The sequence below is a fragment of the Pantherophis guttatus genome, chromosome 4 (assembly GCF_059756535.1).
Source record: "Pantherophis guttatus breed Tessera chromosome 4, ASM5975653v1, whole genome shotgun sequence".
NCBI classification, from domain to species: domain Eukaryota; kingdom Metazoa; phylum Chordata; class Lepidosauria; order Squamata; family Colubridae; genus Pantherophis; species Pantherophis guttatus.
Genome location: NC_142066.1, coordinates 94,204,342 through 94,227,947, shown reverse-complemented (window position 1 = coordinate 94,227,947; position 23,606 = coordinate 94,204,342). Strand labels below are relative to the sequence as shown.

At 40.4% G+C, this 23,606-nt stretch overlaps 1 protein-coding gene across 7 annotated transcripts in view; it reads left to right on the top strand.

Moving 5' to 3' along the window:
- TRAK1 (trafficking kinesin protein 1) overlaps window positions 1–23,606 on the top strand; it is a 495,341-nt gene that overhangs the window by 367,968 nt on the left and 103,767 nt on the right. For 6 of the 7 annotated variants that reach the window (XM_087894140.1, XM_060683688.2, XM_087894141.1 and 3 more), the window contains 2 exons: window positions 18,455–18,571; window positions 22,240–22,340. In XM_087894140.1, coding sequence (XP_087750266.1) covers window positions 18,455–18,571; window positions 22,240–22,340 — 218 coding nt within the window. The remainder of the gene's footprint in view (window positions 1–18,454; window positions 18,572–22,239; window positions 22,341–23,606) is intronic. The other variant, XM_060683687.2, reaches the window with a different exon arrangement.

Below are 23,606 nucleotides of genomic sequence, written 5' to 3'. Positions count from 1 at the left end.
TTTTTTGAAAAACAATGCATTGTCAGGGTATACCATTTACAAATAAAAAAGACCAAAAAAGAAGAGTGGTGTTAAATATTCTTACCTACACCGAAACTATGGAGGAACATGTGAAGTTAGTGCACACAGTCTTGGAAAAAGCTCACGGTTGCTGAACTATACGCCAAATTGTCAAAGTGCAAATTTCACCAGGATAAAATGGAATATTGGACTTCCGGTCAGCACCGCAGGCTCCGTGGACGGTCTTTTATGACCACCAGCCCTGTGTCTCCGTAAAAGCCGCTTTAACAGCGCAAACCGGCTGTCTAGCGGCTGAAAAACTCTCCTTCGGGAAAAGAAGGAGAGGAGAGCCGGTGGGTGAGAGTAGAGCTCCCTGAAAGCTCTCTGGAACATTTCCAGAGGCTTGGAGGGCGAGAGCTCCCCAGTCAGCCCGTCAAGAAGCTCCGGAGCCAGGACGACTCTGTGAAAGCAGAGCAAGAAGCCGCGATCTGATCCTGCTTTCAAAAGTGAGTTTGACTGATTACAAGCGCAGGCAGAGCGGAAAACAGGAGAACAAGCTTTAAAAGTACAGAGCTTAACTCCGAAGTTACTTTGTTTCAAATTAAATTTCATTGAGCTGGAGGCTGAAGATGGCGTCTTTGTTTTGGTTTTGAAAATGAAAGCCAGAAACGAAAGTGCTTGAGAACTTTGCGCTGGGAGAGTGGATTAACTGCTTATTAACTGCTGGGAACTGAGAGTTTGTGGAGAAAAAAAAAACTATCCTGCCTGACAAATTAGAGACTATAAAGTACAAACATTTTAAAAGATTTTGTGGCTTTTAAAGGGGAAAAAATGGCTTCTAGAAAAGTGAAACCAAGAGTTGTTAAAGGAGGGGGAAGTTCTCCAGTTGTGTCAGTGGTGACACAGAAAGCACAACTTCTGGCTGATTCACAGAGCCAGACTCAGAGTCAAGATGCAGCATTTAATGATTTTAAAGAATTTATGAAGGAAGCCATCAATAATCAAGCCACAGCAATGAATAATCTGACACTACTTGTGGAAGGGAAATTAAAGAAAGTTGAGGAGGATATCAGATCAATCAAGGAGATGGTTGCAGAGAAACACGATGAAATAAGAGATGATATTGTCTATGCTGTATCAGGATTGTCAAACCTTGTTATCCAGCTTGATGGGAAAGTTGAAGAAATTAATGAAGCCAATTTAAATTTGGAAAGCAAAATGGGTGATGTCATGACCAGAACAGAGAAAGTGGATGATGAATTGGTAATGTTACAATACAGATCCATGGAGTTTGCTTTGAGATTGAGAGGCCTGAAGGAAAATAGCAAAGAAAATTTAAAAGATATTTGTGCTGATGCTATGGCAGAGATAATTAAAGAAAGACCAGAAAATGTGGCAATTCAAATTGATAAAATTTACAGGGTTAATTCCTGGTTGGCAAAACAAAGACAGCTGCCAAGAGATGTGGTGGTCTATTTCACAACTAGGAGGATCAGAAATGATATTTTACAAGCTTCTTACAAGAATAAAGTTCAGGTGGCTGGGCAAGAGGTGGTGGTTTTGAAAGAGATTCCTCCAAAGATGTTGAGAAGTAGAAAAGACTTTGGCTTCCTAGTAAATGAGCTGAGAAATCAACAAGTGGCATATAGATGGGATGTTCCAATTGGTCTAATAGTGACTTATAATGGAGAAAGATACCGGTTAAACACAGTTTGGAAGGCAAAAGATTTCTATGTAAATGATTTAAAGGCTGGATACCCACCCTCACCAGGGTAGGGAAGGAAGAAAACGGAGATGTTACAACAAGAAAAAGATGGAAAACAGATAGAAACCTATGCTGAAGTTGCAGCTGGAGGAATTATTTTGGAAGAAGATTTGGATCTTGGGGGCTTACCCCCAACTTTGGAACCACCTAAGAAGGGAGAGCCGAAAGTACAACAACTGACCCGATCAACTTATAAACTTCAAGAACAACAATCAAAAAGGCAACAATCTCAAGATTTATCTCAAGAAGTTCAAAAAACAGAAGCAGTGGGGGGGGTAGGCCGAAGAGTAAGGTGGAGGAGGAGCTTCAGCTGATGATCACAAGGCTTCGAAAGGCTAAAGATGGCAACTAAATTCCTATCTTGGAATGTCAATGGCCTAAGTTATTATTTAGTATTATGGAGTATTACGGGTATTACGGAGACCTGGTTGGGCCAGGAGGGGGGAGTCCCTCTCGTAGAGATGTGCCCACCCGGTTTCTGGGCATTTCATCAGCCAAGGTCACAGGGAAGGGGCAGGGGGGTGGCAGTTATCATTAAAGAGGGTCTTAGTCCGAGGGAGGCCACTGTTCCTCAGACGGCCGGATGTGAGTCCCTCCTTGTGAAGTGGGGTCATGGGGTGGAGATGGGCCTGCTGGTTACGTACCTGGCTCCCTGCCACGTGGCAGCGGCCTTGCCTGAACTACTCAAAGTTATAGCCGCGGTGGCGATTGATACCCCTAGACTTATGGTCATGGGGGACTTCAACCTGCCATCCGTCGGTGAGGCATCTGAGGTGGCTCAGGAGTTCATGGCTTCCATGATGGCCATGGACCTGACCCAATTAGTTCATGGCCCTACTCACATGGGGGGAAACACGCTGGACCTGGTTTTTGTCTCTGGTCAGTGGCTGAGTGGTCTCGAGATAGGGGATATAGCGATCGAGCCCTTGTCATGGTCAGATCACTCCCTCCTTCGCTTTGACCTTCGAACCGCCACACCCCGCCGCAGGGAGGCGGAACCGATGAGGTGGTTCCGCCCCAGGCGCCTGATGGACCCGGATAGGTTCCAGATGGAGCTTGGGCCATTTCCTGAGGCTCTGGCACACGGCTCGACTGAAGATCTAGTGACTGCCTGGGATAGGGCGGCCGCTGGAGCTTTGGACCGGGTCGTGCCTTTGCGGCCTCTGACCCGGCGTCGATCTCACCTGGCTCCCTGGTTCACCGAGGAGCTGAGGGAGATGAAACGCCGGAAAAGACGCCTGGAGAGCAGTTGGAGGGCCAGCCGTTCTGAATCTGACCGAACACTGGTAAGGTCTCATATTAAGACCTACCTGGTGGCAATAAAAGCGGCAAAGTGTAACTATTTTTCCGCTCTTATTGTGTCATCAGATAATCGCCCGGCCGCCCTGTTTAGGGTGACCGCTCCCTGTTCCACCAGGAAGCGCGGGAGGACCCCTTGGAGGGTAGAGCTGAGGACTTTGTACAATATCTGTATGACAAAATCGCTCAGATTCGGGAAAATTTGGACTCTGACTGGATAGGTTCGGGAGGGAGGATGGAGGCAAGTCTTGAGAATATTACCTGGGAAGAGTTTGATTCTGTGACTCCGGAAAACGTGGACAAGATACTGGGCAGACTGAGCACGGCCACATGTTTATTGGACCCGTGTCCCTCCTGGCTGGTGCTGGCCTCTCGGGAGGTTACACGAGGCTGGCTCCAGGGGATTATAAATGCTTCCTTGAGAGAGGGTGTCTTCCCTGCCGCCTTGAAGGAGGCGGTGGTGAGGCCTCTCCTCAAGAAGCCTTCCCTGGACCCAGCAGTGTTGGCTAATTACCGTCCAGTCTCCAACCTTCGCTTCGTTGCGAAGGTTGTTGAGAGTGTGGTAGCGCAACAGCTTCCTCAGTACTTGGATGAATCGGCTTATCTAGATCCGTTCCAGTCGGGCTTCAGACCTGGATACAGCACGGAAACGGCATTGGTCGCATTGGTAGATGATCTCTGGAGGGCCCAGGACAGGGGTTGCTCCTCTATCCTGGTCCTATTAGACCTCTCAGCAGCTTTTGATACCATCGACCATGGTATCATGCTGCACCGGTTGGAAGAGTTAGGGGTGGGGGGCACCGTGTTGCGGTGGTTCTCCTCCTTTCTCTCTGATCGGTCACAGTCTGTGTTGACAGGGGGCAGAGGTCGACCCTGAGGCCCCTTGTATGTGGGGTGCCACAGAGGTCGGTTCTCTCGCCCCTTCTGTTCAACATTTATGTGAAGCCACTGGGTGAGATCATCCGTGGTTTTGGGGTGAAGTATCATCAGTATGCTGATGATACTCAGCTATACATCTCCACCCCGGACCACCCCAATGATGCCCTTAAAGTGATGTCCTAGTGCCTGGAGGCTGTACGGATCTGGATGGGGAGGAACAGACTTAGGCTCAACCCATCCAAGACCGAGTGGCTGTGGTTTCCGACGTCCCAATATAGTCAATTGGTGCCATCACTGACTATTGGGGATGAGTCATTGCCCCCCACGGAGAGGGTTCGCAACTTAGGCGTCCTCTTGGACTCACGGCTGTCTTTAGAAGAACACTTGACGGCTGTGGCCGGGAGGTCTTTTTATCAGGTTCGCCTGATTTGCCAGTTGCGTCCCTTTCTGGATCGGGACTCGTTAAATACGGTCACTCATGCCCTCGTCACTTCACGCCTGGACTACTGTAATGCTCTCTACATGGGGCTCCCCTTGAGGAGCACCCGGAGGCTCCAGCTGGTCCAGAATGCGGCTGCGCGGGTAGTTATGGGAGCAGCATGGCGCTCCCATGTGGCTCCCCTCCTGCACGAGCTGCACTGGCTCCCTGTGGTCTTTCGGGTGCGCTTCAAGGTCTTAGTTATCACCTTTAGAGCACTCCATGGCTTAGGACCGGGGTACTTACGAGACCGCCTTCTGCCACCAATAGCCTCTCACCGCCCAGTACGCTCCCATAGAGAGGGGCTTCTCAGGGTGCCGTCAGCCAAACAATGTCGACTGGCAGCCCCCAGGGGGAGAGCCTTTTCTGTGAGGGCACCCACCATCTGGAACGAGCTCCCCCCAGAGATACAGAAGATTCCGGATCTGTGCACTTTCCGCCGTGCCCTCAAAACATTCCTGTTTCAGCAGGCCGGCCTGGCCTAACTTTCCCTTTATATTGCTTTTTGATTTTATTTTAAACTGGGATGTCTTGAATTATCTAGGACCAGAGTGTTTAGTATATTTTAATTGGTTTTTTTTATTAACGTTTGTATTAAATGTATTTTTATCGTTCGCTGTTCACCGCCCTGAGTCCCTTAGGAATAGGGCAGTATATAAATTTAATTAATAAATAAATAAATAAATAAATAAATAAATAAATAAATAAATAAATAAATAAATTCACCACAAAAAAGAAAGTATTTCACTACTTGAAACAATTTAACAATGACGTTATTTGCTTGCAAGAAACACATATCGGATTATCAGATCAAAAATATTTGATAAATTCAAGATTAGGTACATATTTTGTGGCATCAGCGCCAGAGAAGAAAAATGGACTAGTCATATATGTAAGGAAAGGACTATCAGCTAATTTAATTGAGGCAGATGATCAAGGAAGATATATTGCAATTGAATTATTAACACAGACTGGAAAAATGCTTTTTATTGGAATATATGCCCCTAATCAGCAACAAGACAAGTTTTATAAATTTGTACATACTAAAATAATACAATGGGACTATAAATCTTTTATATTAATGGGTGATTGGAATGGAGTAATTAACACACAGAAAGATAAAAAAAGCTTATCAAAGATCTAAACACGTGCAAAATCTTTTTTTGATACGATAGAAGATATAGAACTGATAGATATTTGGAGAGAACGTAACCTGGAGGAAAAAGATTTTACTTTTTTTTCTGATAGACATCAATCCTTCTCCAGGATTGATTCTATACTAATCACAAATGATTTTATTTCCAGGGTGAAGAAGACGAAGATATGTCCAAGAACTTTAACTGATCATAGTCCAGTTTGGGTGGAATTTGAACAGGAGAGGGGAGAAAGGAGGTCTTGGAGGTTAAATGAAAACTTATTTAGGTATGAAGAAAATGTGAAAGAGCTTAAAAAACAAATGAAAGAATTCTTTATTAATATGAATAAGGGTACTCCTATGGAAATGGTCTGGGATGCTAGCAAGGCTTATATGAGGGGTATGTTAATACATATGAACAATAAATATAGACCAAAACAACAAAAGAAGCGTAAAGAGATAGAGGAAGAAATAAAAAAGAAAGAACAATTACTTATATCTAATCCAGGAGATAAGAAAGTAAAAGAAACAATAAATATACTACGAGGGCAATTTAATATGTTAATGGCTGATCAGGTGACAACTAGCTTACAATATCCTAAACATAATACATTTTGTAATGCCAATAAACCAGGTAGGTGGTTGGCCTACATGCTGAGGAAAAAACAGAAATCACGAGTCATTAGTAAGATAGAATATAGAGGTAAGGAAGTTTACCAACAGAATATGATTAAAAAGGCTTTTTTGCAATTTTATACAAAGTTATATGCTAGTGACTCAATACAAGGTATAGATATAGATAGATATTTAAAGGAAGGGAATATTTTGGAATTAACGTTGGAACAGAGGGAAGGATTGAATCAACTAATAACTTCTGAGGAGATCGTTGTGGCAATTAAGCAGTTAAAAACAGGGAAAGCCCCAGGAACAGATGGATTAACAGCTGTTTATTATAAGAATTTACAGCTTGAAATGGTAGAACCGCTTAGAGCTTTATTTTGTAAAATTCAGTTAGGGGGAGGAGTTCCACCCTCTTGGAGAACAGCTTTTGTTTCATTGATTCCGAAGGAAGATCAAAACTCTATCAAACCTGAAAATTTTAGGCCAATTTCACTTTTGAACACGGATTATAAAATTTTTGCTAAGATATTAGCGAATAGATTAACGCCAGTTATGCAACAAGCTATTCACAATGACCAATCAGGTTTCATAAAAGGGAGGCAGATGAAATATAACGTTAGACAAATTATAAACCTTTTGGAATATTTGGAAAAAAATAATCAGGTCCCTGCAGCGTTCATATTTTTGGATGCAGAGAAAGCATTTGATCGATTGAACTGGCAATTCCTGTTTAAGATAATAGAAAAAATGCATTTTGTTAATAAAACACAAGAAATAATAAGAGGATTAGATAACAATAATATTTGCATCATTGGGGATTTCAACGGAGTGGTCGACGCGAACAAAGATCACAAAAGACCCAGAGGTCAAAAGAAAAAAAGGAAAAATTTACCAAAAACCTTCTTCGACTTAGTGGATGAACTAAACCTTATAGATATTTGGCGAACACTACACCCCAATAAAAGACAATACACATTTTATTCTAACCCCAATAAATCATGGTCTAGAATAGACATGATGTGGATAAGCAGGAATTTGGGTATGGACATTGTATCAGCAGAAATCTTACCCAATACCTGGGCAGACCACAATCCATTGGAAATCAGATGGAAAAGCAGATATAAGAGAAAGAACACAAGATGGAGAATGAATACACAATTTTTGAAAGACAAAAAAAATATTGACAAAGTCAGGGGGGAGTTAGCAATCTTTTTTGAAGAAAATGAAAAAGAATTAATGGACCGGGGAATAATCTGGGATACGATGAAGGCCTATTTAAGAGGCCTAATGATATCATACGGAGCATATAGAAATAAAGAGAGGAGAGAAGTTCAAAGAACATTGCTAGAAGAACTGGCAAAGGCAGAGAAAGAGGCGCAACAAAACCCTGACAATGAAATAATAAAAGAAAATTGGATGAACATTCGTCATAAATTAAATATAATAGATCAAGAAAAATTAGCATATAATATTAAGAGAACAAAACAATATTACTTCGAGAACGCCAATAAGCCAGGAAGGTGGTTATCCTACAGAATTAAAAAAGAGAGAGAGAAAGGAATTATTCTCCAATTAGAAGACACCGAAGGCCATATGACAACTAAGGAAGAAGAAAAACAGGAAATAGCACGCGAATTCTATGCGTCTTTATATAAAGAAGAAGATATACCCAAAGAGAAAGTAAAACAATATTTATTGGAGGAGGGAATGCCACAGATTGGAGAGGAGGAAAAAGAGATGTTGAACAAAGAGATCACATTAACAGAGTTAAAGACTGCAATTGCCAAATTGAAAAAAAACAAATCTCCGGGCCCGGACGGATTCCCAAGGGAATTATATAAAAATTTAGAATTAGAAGACATTTTACTCCCAAGAATGCTTGAAATTTTTAATGAGGCCTTAATGAAAAACAAAATACCAGAATCTTGGAGAGAGGCCTATATTACACTCTTACCAAAAGAAGGATTGGATACCAAATTGATACAGAATTATAGGCCAATTTCCCTTCTTAATATTGATTATAAAATATACATGAACATATTAGCAGAAAGATTAAAAAGAATCCTCAATAAGATAATACATAGCGACCAGAATGGATTCCTCCCAGGGAGGCAAATTAGGAATAATACAAGGACGATTCTGGATGTGATAGAATATTACGAGGAACACCTGGAAAAAGAGGTGGCATTAGTATTTTTAGACGCATAGAAGGCCTTTGACAATTTGAACTGGGAGTTTATAAAGCAACAACTGAATATAATGGGATTTGGACAAAATTTTACAAATACAATAAACACGATTTATGAGAAGCAAAGGGCCAATATTTTAGTAAAACGTGAACTCACCAAAACATTTCAGATCAGCAAAGGAGTAAGACAGGGATGCCCAATGTCATCACTTTTGTATATATTGGCACTAGAAGTGCTATTGAAGAAGATTAGAGAGAGTGATCAAATTAAAGGGTTTAAAATTAGGAAAGAAACATATAAAGTTCAAGCGTTCGCGGACGATGTCGTTTTAATTATGGAAGAACCGGTGGAAACAGGTATACAAATATTGGAAATACTTGATAAATATGGAGAAGTAGCTGGGCTCAAATTAAATAAATCTAAAACCAAAATGCTCACCAAAAATATGACGAAAAACCAGAAGGAAACCTTGGAGAAATCTATGGGAATCCAAATTGTGAAAAAAGTTAAATATCTGGGAGTATGGATCTCAACAAAGTACCTGGCCCTCAAAGAGGACAACTATGTCCCCTTATTAAAAAGCATTAAACAAGACTTAGAGAAGTGGGGGAAATTGCAAATTTCCTTCCTTGGGAGGATAGCGATAACAATCAAAATGAGCATCCTACCCAAACTGTTGTATTTGTTCCAAACAGCGCCAATTAAATTAGACAAAAAATTTTTTAGCGAATTTAATGCCACTATTAGGAAATTTATTTGGGGAGGAAAAAAACCAAGAATAGCAATCAGGAGTTTACAAGATAAAAAAAATAGAGGAGGGCTTGGATTACCTATATGGGAAACATATTATAAAGCAGCAATTCTTGTTTGGCTAAAAGAATGGGCGACTTTAGCGAACAAAAGAATCCTAACGCTAGAAGGGCATGATCTCCAGATGGGTTGGCATGCCTATTTATGGGAAACGGGGAAAAAAACCAAAACACATTTCAATAAACATAAATTGAGGGATATATTGAAGTCAACGTGGGAAGAAATAAGAAATAAGACACACTCTAAACGTGGGAAGAAAACACTACTCTAAAATTCCCTGCTGGCTTTCAACCATGGAGGCGATAATTTACCCAAACGTTTTGGATCATGGTAAACCTGTAAAATATAAAGAAATTCTAGATGAAGCAGGGAATCTCAAAACAATAGAATAATTAAAAGAACAAGGCACTTTTGTTGAATGGTGGACATACGCACAGATAAAATCAAGATACAAAAAAGATAAAGAACAATATGGTATAGAAATGGGTAGCAAAGATTTTGATAAGATTTGGATGAGTACAGATAATAAATTATTAGCTAAATTGTATAACTATTTAGTAGAATATGACCTGATGGAAGAAGTGGTTAAAGACCCAATGCTTGCATGGGCCAAAAATATTGGAAAAAATATAAATCTGGAAGAATGGGATCAAATATGGAACAACAATATAAGATTTACTAAGGCAACCACTTACAAGGAGAACCAGTACAAGATGATTTATAGGTGGCACCTAGCACCAGCTAGGATTGCCAAGATCTACCCCAACTTAAGTCCAAAGTGCTGGAAGTGTGGACACCAGCAAGGTACTTTTTACCACTGCTGGTGGACCTGCTCTCAAGCAAAAAAATATTGGAAGATGATTTGCAATTGGCTTTCAGAAATAATAGGCGAAACCTTTGAATTAGATCCTAAAATACTTCTCCTGGGAATCCTTAAGATGGAAATGGCAAAAAAGAAGAAATACTTGGCAGTGCATATAATAACAGCAGCAAGAATCGCTTTTGCTCAACAATGGAAAGAGAAAAAAATACCAACTAAGGAACAAATAATTGGCAAAATAATGGAATGTGCCAAGATGAATAAATTAACATTAGAAATTAATGACAGAGAAGATTCTGATTATTATAGCGTATGGGACAAGTGGTACGGGTGGTTAGAGAAGAGGAAGTTGAAATAAAAAAAAAAAGGAAAAAGACCAGAGCAAGTACAACGAATAGTTAAATGAAAAAGAAAGAGAAGATGTACTGCAGATGGTAGGAAATATAATAAGGCAAGGAAAGGTTACATGGGTAAGCAAAAGACGTGATTTATGTATTTACTAATTTATCGTAAAAAATTATTATATAAATATACACTAAGAATGATATGAGAACACAATTTCTTTTATACCATGTAACTGGTCTGCAGAGATTATCTATATATGTACAATATGTAATTTGTATTTATTTCTTTTTCCATACTATGTAACCGGATGGATAAAAATTGTATTATTATAATTTCTTAATAAAACATTAAAACCAAAAAAAAAAAAAAATAGAAAAAATGCATTTTGGGGAGTATTTTATACATTAAATTAGAGCAATATATCAGGAACAAACAGCACAAATAATAGTTAATGGAGGTTTAACAGATGCGTTTGTCAGACTGCGGTACTATCTCAAAATTAAATGAATTTCCAAACTGCCAATCTTTAAGGAAATCTTTCTTTAATTGAGCTCAGCCACCGGATCATGACTCCGCGCGGACAAGACTGACCTTTTGCCTCCCAATCCCTCCCTTTCCGATCCCCAAATCTCTGCTTCTGATTGGCTGTCTTCCAAGTCATTCTTCAGATTTCTTCTCCTCGTCATTTCCCAGGAATGTGCCCCCTCCCCTCATCTCCACGACAACCAGGCTTCAAAGGGATTTATCAGGCAAAAGTTTCAGAGCATATCTTTCGCTCTCCTCTGCTCTCTCTCTATGCCTGCGTTGCAACGCTGACAGCGTTTAAAATTGAGAAAGGTAGTAGGCAGGGTTGTCCCTTGTCGCCATTGTTGCTTATTTTAACTTTAGAAGTTTTGTTGAATAAGTTACGTGACTCTGATAAAATAAAAGGAATTGTAATTAGACAGCAGGATTATAGACTAAGAGCGTTTGCAGATGACCTGGTTCTTACCTTATCTCAACCTATAGAAGCGGCTCCCTACATGCTGGATATAGTAGCTCAATATGGTAAAGTATCTGGATTTAAAGTAAATCTTCATAAGACAAAGATGATAACTAAAAATATGTCCATAACTCAAACAGAAGACTTAGGGAGAACAACGGGGTTTGAAGTAGTTAAAAAGGTTAAGTATCTAGGAGTATATATTGCAGCCTCAAACACGAAATTGTTTAAAAATAATTATGAAATTCTTTGGCAAAAAGTACAGAAAGAAATGGAAAATTGGAAAAAGTTACAACTATCATTACTGGGAAGGATAGCAGCAATAAAAATGAATGTACTACCTAGGTTCTTATTTTTGTTCCAAATGATACCAGTGCTTAAGAAAGATGGAAATTTGATGGAATGGCAGAAAGGGGTTAATACTTTCATCTGGGCTGGGAAGAAACCAAGAGTGAAATTGAAAATTATACAGGATATACGTGAGAGAGGAGGTCTTAAAATGCCTAATTTAAGATTGTATTATGAAGCAGCTGCTTTATCACTAATTAGTGATTGGTTTAACTTAACTGAAGAAAGAATGTTAAACATAGAAGGTTATGATTTTATATGGATGGCATGCTTATTTGTTATATGAAAAAAAAGTGGATAAAGTGTTTAAGGGTCATATACTCAGAAATGCATTGTTGAGGGTTTGGAAAAAGTACCAATACAAGCTAACTATAAGATACCCATATGGGCAAATCCAAGACATGCAATAGAAAATATAAGTATAGAGCTAAAAACAGAGGTGATTACTTATAAAGAGCTTCTTCTTTTTGAAAGGGGTAAGTTGCAACTGAAATCTTTAGATGAATTAAAAGAAGAAGGGATAATTTATACTTGGTTTCAGTATGGTCAGCTTCAAGCTAGATGGAGGGAAGATCAAAAATTTGGTGTTATGCAGAATGAGGAAAATTTGGTGAAACAGATTAGAGATCAAAGCCAGATGCATATTAAAAGGTTGTATAATGCATTATTGGAAATAGATTCAGAAACGGAATTGGTTAAGGATTGCATGATAAAATGGGCACAAAACTTTCAGGAACCAGTGATGATGGAAATGTGGGAAAAGATTTGGGTCAGAAATGTTAAATTTACGCGAGCACAAAATTTGAGAGAGAATTTTTATAAAATGTTTTATTGATGGCACTTATATCCTAAAAAATTATCATGTATGTATTCTAATTTGCAAGCTAAATGTTGGAGATGTGAATGTAATGATGCAACCTATTATCATATATGGTGGACCTGTAAGAAAATTAAGGCATTTTGGATAAAAATTTGGTGGGTGATGCAGAATATTTTGAAAAGAAGGTTGAAATTTACTCCTCAATTCTTCCTATTGGGTATAACTATGGACTGTACAGTAGCAGAGACTAAATTGATTTTGAATCTAATATCAGCAGCTAGTCTGTTGGTAGCACAATATTGGAAGAAGGACTCTGCCTACTATTGAAGAGTGGATATTGAAAGTAACAAACCTAGCAGAAATGTCGAAAATCTCAGCGTACTTGAAGGACTATACACAAGAAAGATATGTATCGGAATGGAAAAGATGGATTGACTATATTCAAAATAAGTATCAGACAAGAAAATATCAAATAGTTTATGAATGAATGTTAAGTATTAGAAGTATTTTGTTATCTATAGTGGAGTTAAGGTTTCAGGGGGGGAGTTAGTAGTCCGAGGATAAGTAGGTTAATCTAGTTTATGATTGTTAAATGAAACACCTTGTATTTTGCTCTGGGAACTCTGGGGGGGAGGGTGGGATGAGGGGAGGGAAAGGGTGGGGGGAATATGGGGGGGAGGAAAATTTTTGTTTTTTGTAAAACTTTTCAATAAAAAAAAAGGATAAAATGGAATATTTGGGTTACCCCATATCACATGAGGGGATAGAAATGGATCCTGAGAAGGTGCTGGTGGTCATGGAGTGGGCGCCCCCCCCCCAAAAGCAGTTGCAAAGCTTTCTGGGTATCATGCCTCTGTTGGAGTCTGAATCTGCGGCAGAAGATGAGCTGGAATAAGAACTGACAGTGAGTGAGAGGGCAGTTCCATTGGCCTTGGAGTAAACTGGGGAAGGACAAAGTCAATCCAGGCAAGGCTGTTCAGAATTAGCAAGGCCTGCAGGCAGGGAGGCGAGACAGAACTCAGACAAGGAGCACCTCTCATGGTGCAAGGGCTAGGATAGTGCAGAGAAGGCGGGATCATTGCAGGCAGAGAAGACCACGTGCAAGGACAGTGCCTCGCCCAGCTTCACCAGGAACACCTGGGGAATGAGAGGGGAGGGACATTTGTCAGGAACAAATGCTGAGTTCTTGAAGTGTTGCATGCCAATGTTTTAACTTGCCAAGAGTCCTTGCATTCCTTGTTGGCATTCTGGACTAATTATCTGGATCTTCTGCTCCCTTAATTCCTTGCTTGGCTCTCGTTTTGCCAAATACATTTGGGATTTATTGCCATGCAGCTCTGGTACAGACAGCACTGGGCTGGACTAATTGCAGCCAGAGGCTACTTGAGGTTTGTGTGGGGATTTGTTCTCACTATGTTTTAAGACTTGTCAGTAATGTGGGAGCATTTGGGGAGATTTGGAGCAATAAAAGGGCTGTTTGAACTGCCAGCTGTTTGTGTTATCTCTGTGCCATGTCCTGGGTCATCACACTGGTTTTGCAAACTTTTTTTTTTTTTGGATTTTTTTTTTATTTTTTAAACCACACAAATAAACATACAATACATCTTTTCGGAACAGAACATTGATCCAGTCATAAATTTGTTCAACTTTTTGTTCATCTTTTTGTTTAAATAAATGTATTATTGAGGATATTCAAATTATTGCCATTGTTATAGGTATTGAAACAATATCCCAATTATTGTAGCCATCAATTTTCTCAAATAGTACCCTCCCAGCATCTCAATAAAAATTAATTCATTATATCCACTGATATATTTTCTTTTAACATAATATAGTTTTCATATATTTTAGCTTCATATTTCAAGTCTAGGTATCTATAGCATATTCTTCTCTCATTTCTATCTTCCTTTTTCTATCCTCTATTTTACCCATTGTTAATCCCAGTGTAATCATCTTTATTTTTTTCACTGTTAATCCCAGTGTAATCATCTTTTTCACTGTTAATCCCAGTGTAATCATCTTTATTTTTTTCACTGTTGATCCCAATGTAATCTCTAGAAATAGGTAATCTATTTCTCATATATTTTAACTTCAATCCATATATCAATTCTTAGTATCTATAACATATTCTTCTCTTATTTGTATTACCATTGTTAATCTCAATATAGTCATTATATAAATCAAAGTCCTGGACTCTTCTACTTTATCTTATCTTCCCTAATATTTTCCAACCTTTTTTCTTTTATCATTCCTCTATTTAGTCCCAATGAAATCATCTTTATATTATCGTTAATCTCAATATAATCTCTAAAGACCTTCTTTTTATTATTACTATCCAGATATTCAATTACTTATTTATATTTAATCACATTGTCTTTATCTTCTTTATTTTCAGCCTCTAAATTATACCTCCAGGAAATTAACTGAAATCGAAAGGAGATGGGCAATATGGGAGAAGGAAGCATTTGCTGTGCAATGGGCCCTATTAACTTGGAGGCATTTTCTCGAAGGGGCAAAACACCCTTTTGAGGTGTGGACTGATCATAAAAACCTGGAACCCCTAAAACGCCCCAAAAACTGTCACCCAAGAAAATTCATTGTTTGCTACACTTCAACCGTTTTAATTTTTTCTTGTGCTACCTTCCCGGGAGGCGGGGGAAGAAGTTTATGGCAGATGCTTTCTCTAGATTGCCCCAATACAATAGTGCTCAACCAGAAGTAACCCACCCAGTTATCCCTTCCATGCAACTGGCTGCCCCGGTGGTCACCTGAGCCCAGGAGAAAGCAGACCTTAACCTTCCCAGTGATTTAAGCAAGGAGCTGAAAGGAGCGCTGAAAAGTGATGACTGGTTCCTGTCCCACTCAAATGAGTCCTACATACAAGGTGGCCTAGCATGGATTGGCACTAAACTATATGTTCCCACCAGTCTTAGGGGAACTGTGTTGCAATGGATCCATGATTCAAAAGCTGGACACTTTGGCTTCGTGAAAACGTTACACCTGGTCAAATGGCAGTTCTGGTGGTTCTCATTGAAAAAGGACATAGAAACCCACATGGCCAGCTGTCCTATGTGTGCTTCTGCTAAGAGGCCTCCAGGGAAGCCTGCTGGATTCCTCCAGTATTGCCAGTCCCAGTGCCCCATGGAAGGAAATATCTATGGCCTTCATTGTTGAACTACCTGAGAGTGGGGGGGGGAACACAGTCATTTGGGTGATCACAGACTTATTTTCCATGCAGGTGCACTTTGTACCCTACTCCAAGATCCCATCTGGAAAAACACTCGGCAAACTATTTATCCAACATGTGTAGAGGTTATACGGGGTTCCTGACCGCATCATTTCGGATAGAGGGGGGGGGGTACAATTCACCTTCCACTTCTGGAGGGAGTTCCTAAAGTTGTTAGGCTCTGCCCAGGGTCTAAGCTCTGCCCACCATCCTTAAACTAAGAGGCCCTGTGAACGTGAGAACTAGGGTCTGGAATAGTACCTTAGGTACTATGTAAACTAGCAGCAGGACAATTGGGCCGACTTGCTGCCATTTACAGAAATCGCTTACAATAACTCGATCCATAGTAGCACTGGCTTCACCCCATTTAAAGTTGCTTCTGGTCAGGATTTTGTACCTATTCCAGAACTGCCCCAGATCCCTTCCTTAGTGGAATGGATTGAACAGCTTCAGTGTATTTGGCCCGTCATCCGTAAGGCACTAGAAGAGGCACATCAAGCCCATAAAAGACAAGCTGACAAGAAAAGAGCTAACCCAAAAGAGTTTCAAGTAGGAGACAGGGTCTTCTTAGCTACAAAGTACTTGCAGACCACCCAGAAATCAAAGAAACTGGGGCCCAGATATGTAGGCCCTTTCCTCATTGTTAGAATCATCAATCCGATCACAGTATAGTTAGAGCTACCCAAAACCCTTAGGTGGATTCACCCTGTGTTTCACGTTAGCTTGTTAAAGCCTGAGTATGTATCTCCTCTTCGACTAGCCCAACCTGCCCCTCCAATTCCCTTCCTCATTGAAGGGAAACAACACTTTGAAGTGAAAGAAAATCCTGGATTCCAGGAAACATAGGGGAAAAGTACAGTATTTGGTGGCCTGGAAACATTTCCTTCCCTCACAGTCTGAATGGGTGAACGCTGGGGATGTCTGGGCCCCTAAACTCCTTCAACTGTTTCACACTAAATATCCTGACAAGCCTTAATGTTATTTTACTCCCCTGTATAGTAGATTTCTTCTATCCTGTCTATTTTGTCTTATGATTTTTCCTTAGGGCTAACGCTTCTACTGGAGGAGGGCTGAATGTCAGCCGGATCTCCAGCATGGGTCTTTCCTTTGATGCATGCTTGCTATCGGCTGCCATAGTAACGGGAGGGGGGCATGGCATTGGGGTTTGGGAAGTAAGCTGGTGTGATGAAGGCCTATGTGAACTAAAAAGGAGGTTTGCTCTCAAGAATTACTGTGCTGCTGAATGGAGTTGTTTACACCCATACAAAGCCAACCATCCTAGAACTCCAAATGGACAAAAGCACCTGAAGATGCGCTCCACATGACAGAGGACATGGATTGCATATTTAGCCTGGGTCCCTGGAGGGAGAGATTGGGGGAAATTTTCAGTATGTAATTTTCTCCCCTTTTTGCTCAGATCTTGCTTTCTTTTCACCGCTATCATTTCAAACTCAGTAAAAGTACCTCTTCTCTACTTCAGTGGAGTCAGAGGGTTTGTTTTGGGGGGGGGGTTGAACGGAGGCAGGCCTGACAATATCCAATATACTTTCTTCCCCAAACAAATCCCTGTGAAGTGACTTGGGCTGAGAAAGAAAGTCCAAGGTCTCCCAGCTGGCTTTTATGGCTAAGGTGGACTTAGTCTCTCATATGTAATGCAGTTTGCTGTAAATATAAAACAGACAACTTCATAAATGGCAAATATTTACCATTTACCCCAGAAGCATTGATCCTCTAAAGCTACTGAAACATTTGATATTCTTCCACAGTTCCTCCAATTCACTAACTTTCCTTGTAACTCTTGATGTAAGACATATTGTGGCATATGGCTTTTACTGTTGCTTGAACATAGCCATTGCACCACCTGCACTACAAACAAAAAGTCTTACAGGATTATAAGAATTTCTGTTGTTTAACCTTAATTCATTTTCAGTGTTGAGATATTACTTTGCCTGTTATTATAGGTAGGTATTGAATACAAAGTGTAGGTTTTACACTTTGAACAGTAACTAAAAAATATCTAAAAGCTAAGTTTTATTTTTTGGTAAGAGGCCATAAAATTATCAATTTTATTAAATCCTCTATAAATATAATGGTATTTAAGAATTTGTGAACCTGTTTATATTCTACATCCATTTGCCACACAGAAATCTCTAGTTTGGATAATTTTTCTCAATAAATAAACGAACAGATATAATATTTTTGAGTCATTTGTGTAATTGAGTTCTCTTTATGTAATTTTGGAAGTGTATATAAAACAGATCATGGTTTAGAGCATATTTGTTCAGAAATACGGAACATTCAAAAGGATTCACAAACTTAAGCATCTCTACACTTTACAAATTATATACCAAATATAATTTTGCAACTCTTGGCTTTAGAAATAAAAGCTATTGAAAGGGTTTTTATTCCTCACCATGCATGAGCTTAGAGCATTCAGTTATGTTTATTGTATAAATTATATTCCTCAAATTAAGTGGGTGTTTCCAGCAGAACACAAAATTAAAGAAAGAGAAATTACAGGCTTATTTCAAAAATAGAAAAAGCAAAACTGATTTTCTAGTTTTTCTCCTGAACACAAATTCAACTTTCTTGCACTTTCCAATGATGGTTATTTCATATGTGAGCCTTAATTCAGACTTCCTTCCTTCCTTCCTTCCTTCCTTCCTTCCTTCCTTCCTTCCTTCCTCCCTCCCTCCCTCCCTCCCTCCCTCCCATCCACCCACCCACCCACCCACAGAAAGAACGGGATTTAGAATTAGCTGCTCGAATTGGCCAGTCATTGCTAAAGAAGAATAAAACTCTTACTGAGAGAAATGAACTTCTTGAAGAACAAGTAGAACATATCAGGGAAGAGGTAAGAATAGTCACATATGCCTATACACAGAATATTTGCTTGTTCCTGCTTCAAATGAAACCTATTTGGCTTTATTTGCTGATATATATTTTCCTTGCCTGTTTCATAACAGATTTAAAGGATTCAGATTTAAGCAGATAGTAACAATGGATCCATGAGCTGTTTGACTTTCCAACTTTACTTACTTACTTACTTACTTATTTCCCACTTTATTGTTTTTATAAATACTTCAAGACAACAAACATACCTAATACTCCTTCCTCTTCTTATTTTACCCACAACAACAAACCTGTGAGGTGAGTTGGGTTGAGAGATTGTGGCTCACCCAAAATTGCCCAAATGGCTATCATGTTTAATCAGGGATGTAAATAGAAACATATATTCTAAGGGTAAAAAAAAGAATATATGTACCAGGCTATATTTTACTATCGTATACTTCAGATATAATATATTCAGACTGCAAATGTTGCAGAAATCCATTTTCCCCAAGGGTGTTTTTTTGCCAGAAGCTGGAAGTAAATATTAGAAACTGGCAAAAAGCATTGCATATTACAATCATGTCACTGCAGAATACTGCAATGGCCACAAAGATGAGCCAGAAGCCAAGTACCCAAAATGTGATCGTGTGGCCATCTAACTTCGATAAAGGGTTTTAAGTAGCTTTGGAGATATCTGTCATACTTTGACCGGTCATTAAGTCATAAGTTAAGAACTATCTGTATACAAATACTTTAACTTTCATCATCTTGTAAGTTGCCCAAAGTTGCTCCAATGATGAGATGGGCAGCATATAAATTTAATAAATAAATTTCTCTAGCAACTCCTTGTATACACTTAATGCTATAAAACAGACATTCTTTTAATATTTCAGTGATGTCAGTTCAAGTACTAGGGCTTTGTGAAATTCGTGATTAAAATGAAAACATTTTTTTAAAAAGTAGAGCATAGCACAGTCTCTATAGTGCTGCAGATAGTTCTAGGCCTTCAGAAAGTTATGGAGACCACGTTAGGGAAGCAAAACAGTACTTTCTCCCTTATTTGTGTGGCAGCCTTGTGGAAGTGGCTGGCATTTTGGACCACCCACAAGTGGACTGCATTAAGGCTGTTAATCAAATGGTTATTCCTTCAGCTGCATGGCCAATTCCAGAATCGTGCCATGCTGCCAAATAACAAAGCAGGGGTGAAATTCACTTACCTTCCCTACCGGTTCGCAAATGTGTGCACACTGTCGTCCATGCATGCGTAAAGCCTTCTGTGCATGCGCAGAGACTTAAAATTGTTGCAAAAAAGTGACATCATGACATCCGCATGGGTGGGCAGAGCCTCCCGCAGCCACTGCTATTGGCTCGCCCCTGTGAATTTCACCCCTGTGACAAAGCAACACATTCCCATGCTATGGAAGGCTTTGGACCTCTTCAAAGGTAAATGAGGAGGAGTTTGTAGTACCAGATGGGGTGGGACTCAGGCATAAGACCAGCGGGGAGCTGTTGAGAGATGGAAATGCTTGCAAGAACCTGGTGTGAGGGGGAAAGTCCAGCAGGGAGCAGTTGGGGGAGGGAAAAGACCTCTGGGGACACAAGTCGTGGAAATAGTCACTGACTATTGGGGGCAAATCGCTGGCCCCCACGGAGAGGGCTCGCAACTTGGGCGTCCTCCTGGATTCACAGCTGTCTTTAGAAGAGCACTTGACAGCCGTGACTGGGAGGATTTTTCATCAGGTTCGCCTGATTCACCAGTTGCGTCCCTTTCTGGATCAGGACTCCTTACGCAGGGTCACTCACGCCCTCGTCACTTCCCACCTGGACTACTGTAACGCTCTCTACATGGGGCTCCCCTTGAGGAGCACCCGGAGACTCCAACTGGCGCAGAATGCGGCCGCGCAGGTGGTTATGGGAGCGACATGGCGTTCCCATGTAACACCTCTCCTGCGCGAGCTGCACTGGCTCCCGGTGGTCTTCCGTGTGCGCTTCAAGGTTTTGGTTACCACCTTTAGAGCGCTCCATAGCTCAGGACCTGGTTATCTACGGGACCACCTGCTGCCACCAGTAGCCTCCCACCAGCCGGTACGCTCTCATAGAAAGGGGCTCCTCCGGGTGCCGTCGGCCAAACAATGTCGACTGGCGGCCCCCAGGGGGAGAGCCTTCTCTGTGGGGGCACCTACCATCTGGAATGAGCTCCCCCCGGAGATACGGAGGATCCCGGATCTGCGCACCTTCTGCTGCGCTTTCAAGACCTTTTTATTCCATCAGGCTGGCCTGGCCTAATTTTCCCTTTTTTCCCTTTTAAAATGTAAATTTTAATCTATTCTTAATTATTGGGATGTTTTAAATCTGTCTTGGGCCAAATTGTTTAATTCGGTTTTATTTTGCTTTTAAATTTTGTATTTATGTGTTTTATCTTGTGGCTGTTCACTGCCCCGAGTCCTTCGGGAGTAGGGCGGTATATAATCAAATAAAACCTAAACCTAAAACCTAAAGTAGGAGTTGGGAAGGCCCGGGTCAGGTGGGTATGGCTAGCACTAGGCCTCCTCCACTTGTGAAGCACCCTGTGCTTTGCTTAATGATGTGTGTGTTCATTAATGGCTGCATCAGGGAGAGCAGTGGATGGGGTGGTTAAGTGAGGCCATTTCATTTAGCAGCTGTTGTAACATACAACCATAATGGGCGGACTCCATTATGGTGATATCTTGCCTGTCCTTTGCAAAAGCTAAGATGGTGGATAAATGGCCCTCCAGATGTTACTATTTATAGTAAAATGGTCTAGTAAAAGATGCTATGATTTGAGGCAGGGTAACAGTAGAGTTACAGGTTTTCTGTTCCTGTGGTAAAGTAAACATTAAAGAAATCTTTTTAAAGATGTGAGGTGATTTGGCATTTACAGAAATTTTTGAAATCTATTCTATTAATGTTACTGGGCAAGTATCATACTTTGTTTACCTAATCTAGTTTGAAGAGAGGAATAGATTTGATGATTAGAGTTATTTTGAGGTAAGCCAATAAAATTTTATCAATTAAACAATTAAAATAAAACTGTTGGTGCTTTGTACATAGATATAGGTTCCAACATTGCACGGTAGCAGTATAAAGTCTTATATTGTGATTTGTCACCAAATTATGGAAAGTTTCCATTGGTATATATAATCTAAATAGCTACAGCTATACAGGTAGTCCTTGATTGACCAATCACTGAGCAACTATTTGAATTTATGGCCTACTTGAGAAAGGGGACTTATGGCCTTGATCCAAAGTTTTCTCCGCATTCCCATGACAGCATTTCAGGTGCTTGGCAATACAGCTACATTTATGACCATTTGAATGTCCCACATTTTACAATGGTTGAAAACTGGAACTTTACAACTCAGCAAAACCACACATATAGCAAATGATAGGTTCGCATTTACTACTGCTACATTCGCTGAATGACAACTACTAAAACTTGTAAAATTGAGTTAGTGAGAGGAAGGCTCCATTACAATCGTAACTCGAGGATTGCCCATAGATAAAACACAGTCATGAATTTACTGTTTTGAATGAAAAGTTGTGGCAGCACTCTGAATATGGTCTTAGAATTTAAGATCTAAACTTTTTTCCTGGTGTGGAACAATTTTCTGTTTCTACTTAAAATGTTATCACTTATATGACAGGTATTTTCCCCTTTAACTTGTTCAGGTTTCTCAACTGCGTCATGAGCTGTCAATGAAAGATGAGCTTCTTCAGTTTTATACCAGCGCTGCTGAAGAGAGTGAGCCAGATTCCATCTGTTCAACTCCGTAAGTCTAGAATGAAAAACAGAAATGTTACTTAGGCTGTGTAAAACTGTTTCAAAGTGTGAAATTTCATATAAAGCTCAAAATATTTTTAAAATGTTTGAAACTACTTTATATTTAGTATGGGATGCTTCAGAAGATTCTTTGCCCAAAACAGTTTGAAATATTTGTTCTTATATATATTTGTACTGTCTCCTTAATTACTTTATATATGCCTTACAATATGAAGATTATTTTTAAAGATTTTATTACAGTACTTTTTTATAATTTCATGTACTGAGCAGAAATTGATTTTTTTTATTGATTTTTTTTATTTTATTAAATTTCTATACCACCCTTCTCTCGAAGGACTCAGGGTGGTGTACAGCCAGAAATAAAACCATGACAGTAGAAAAATTAAAAACAAGTTAAAACAATTAAATCAATTGGCTGAAAATTCTAATAAAACAAACCATTAAAATAGTAAAAATATTATTATTATTTAGGCCAGCCCTTCTTGTTGGAATAGTAATGTTTTTAGGGCACTGCGAAAGGTACGCAGGTCAGTAATCCAACAAATCTCTGGGGGCAGCTCATTCCAGAGGGTAGGGGGCCCCACAGAGAATGCTCTTCCCCTGGGGGTCGTCAGCCGGCATTGTCTAGCTGACGGCACCCGGAGGAGCCCCTCTCTGTGGGAGCGTACCGGTCGATGGGAGGCTATCGGTGACAGAAGGCGGTCTCGTAGATACCCAGGGCCCATGCCATGGAGCGCTTTAAAGGTGGCAACCAACATCTTGAATCGCACCCGGAAGACCACCGGGAGCCAGTGCAGCTCGCGCAGGAGCGGTGTTACATGGGAGTGTCGGGTCGCTCCCATAATTACCTGCACGGTCGCATTCTGGACAATTGGAGCCTCCGGGTGCTCTTTAAGGGGAACCCCATGTAGAGAGCATTACAATAGTACAGACGGGAAGTGACGAGGGCGTGAGTGACTGTGCGTAAGGAGTCCCGATCCAGAAAGGGACGCAACTGGTAAATCAGGCAAACCTGATAAAAAGACCCCTGGCCACAGCTGTCAGATGGTCTTCTAAGGACAGCTGTGAGTCCAGAAGGACACCCAAGTTGCGAACCCTCTCTGAAGGGGTCAAGCTCTCACCCCCAATAGTCAGTGATGGAGTCAACTGACTATGATGGAACGCCGGAAACCACAGCCACTCGGTTTTGAAAGGGTTAAGTCTGAGCTTGTTCCTCCCCATCCAGATCCATATGGCTTCCAGACACCGGGACATC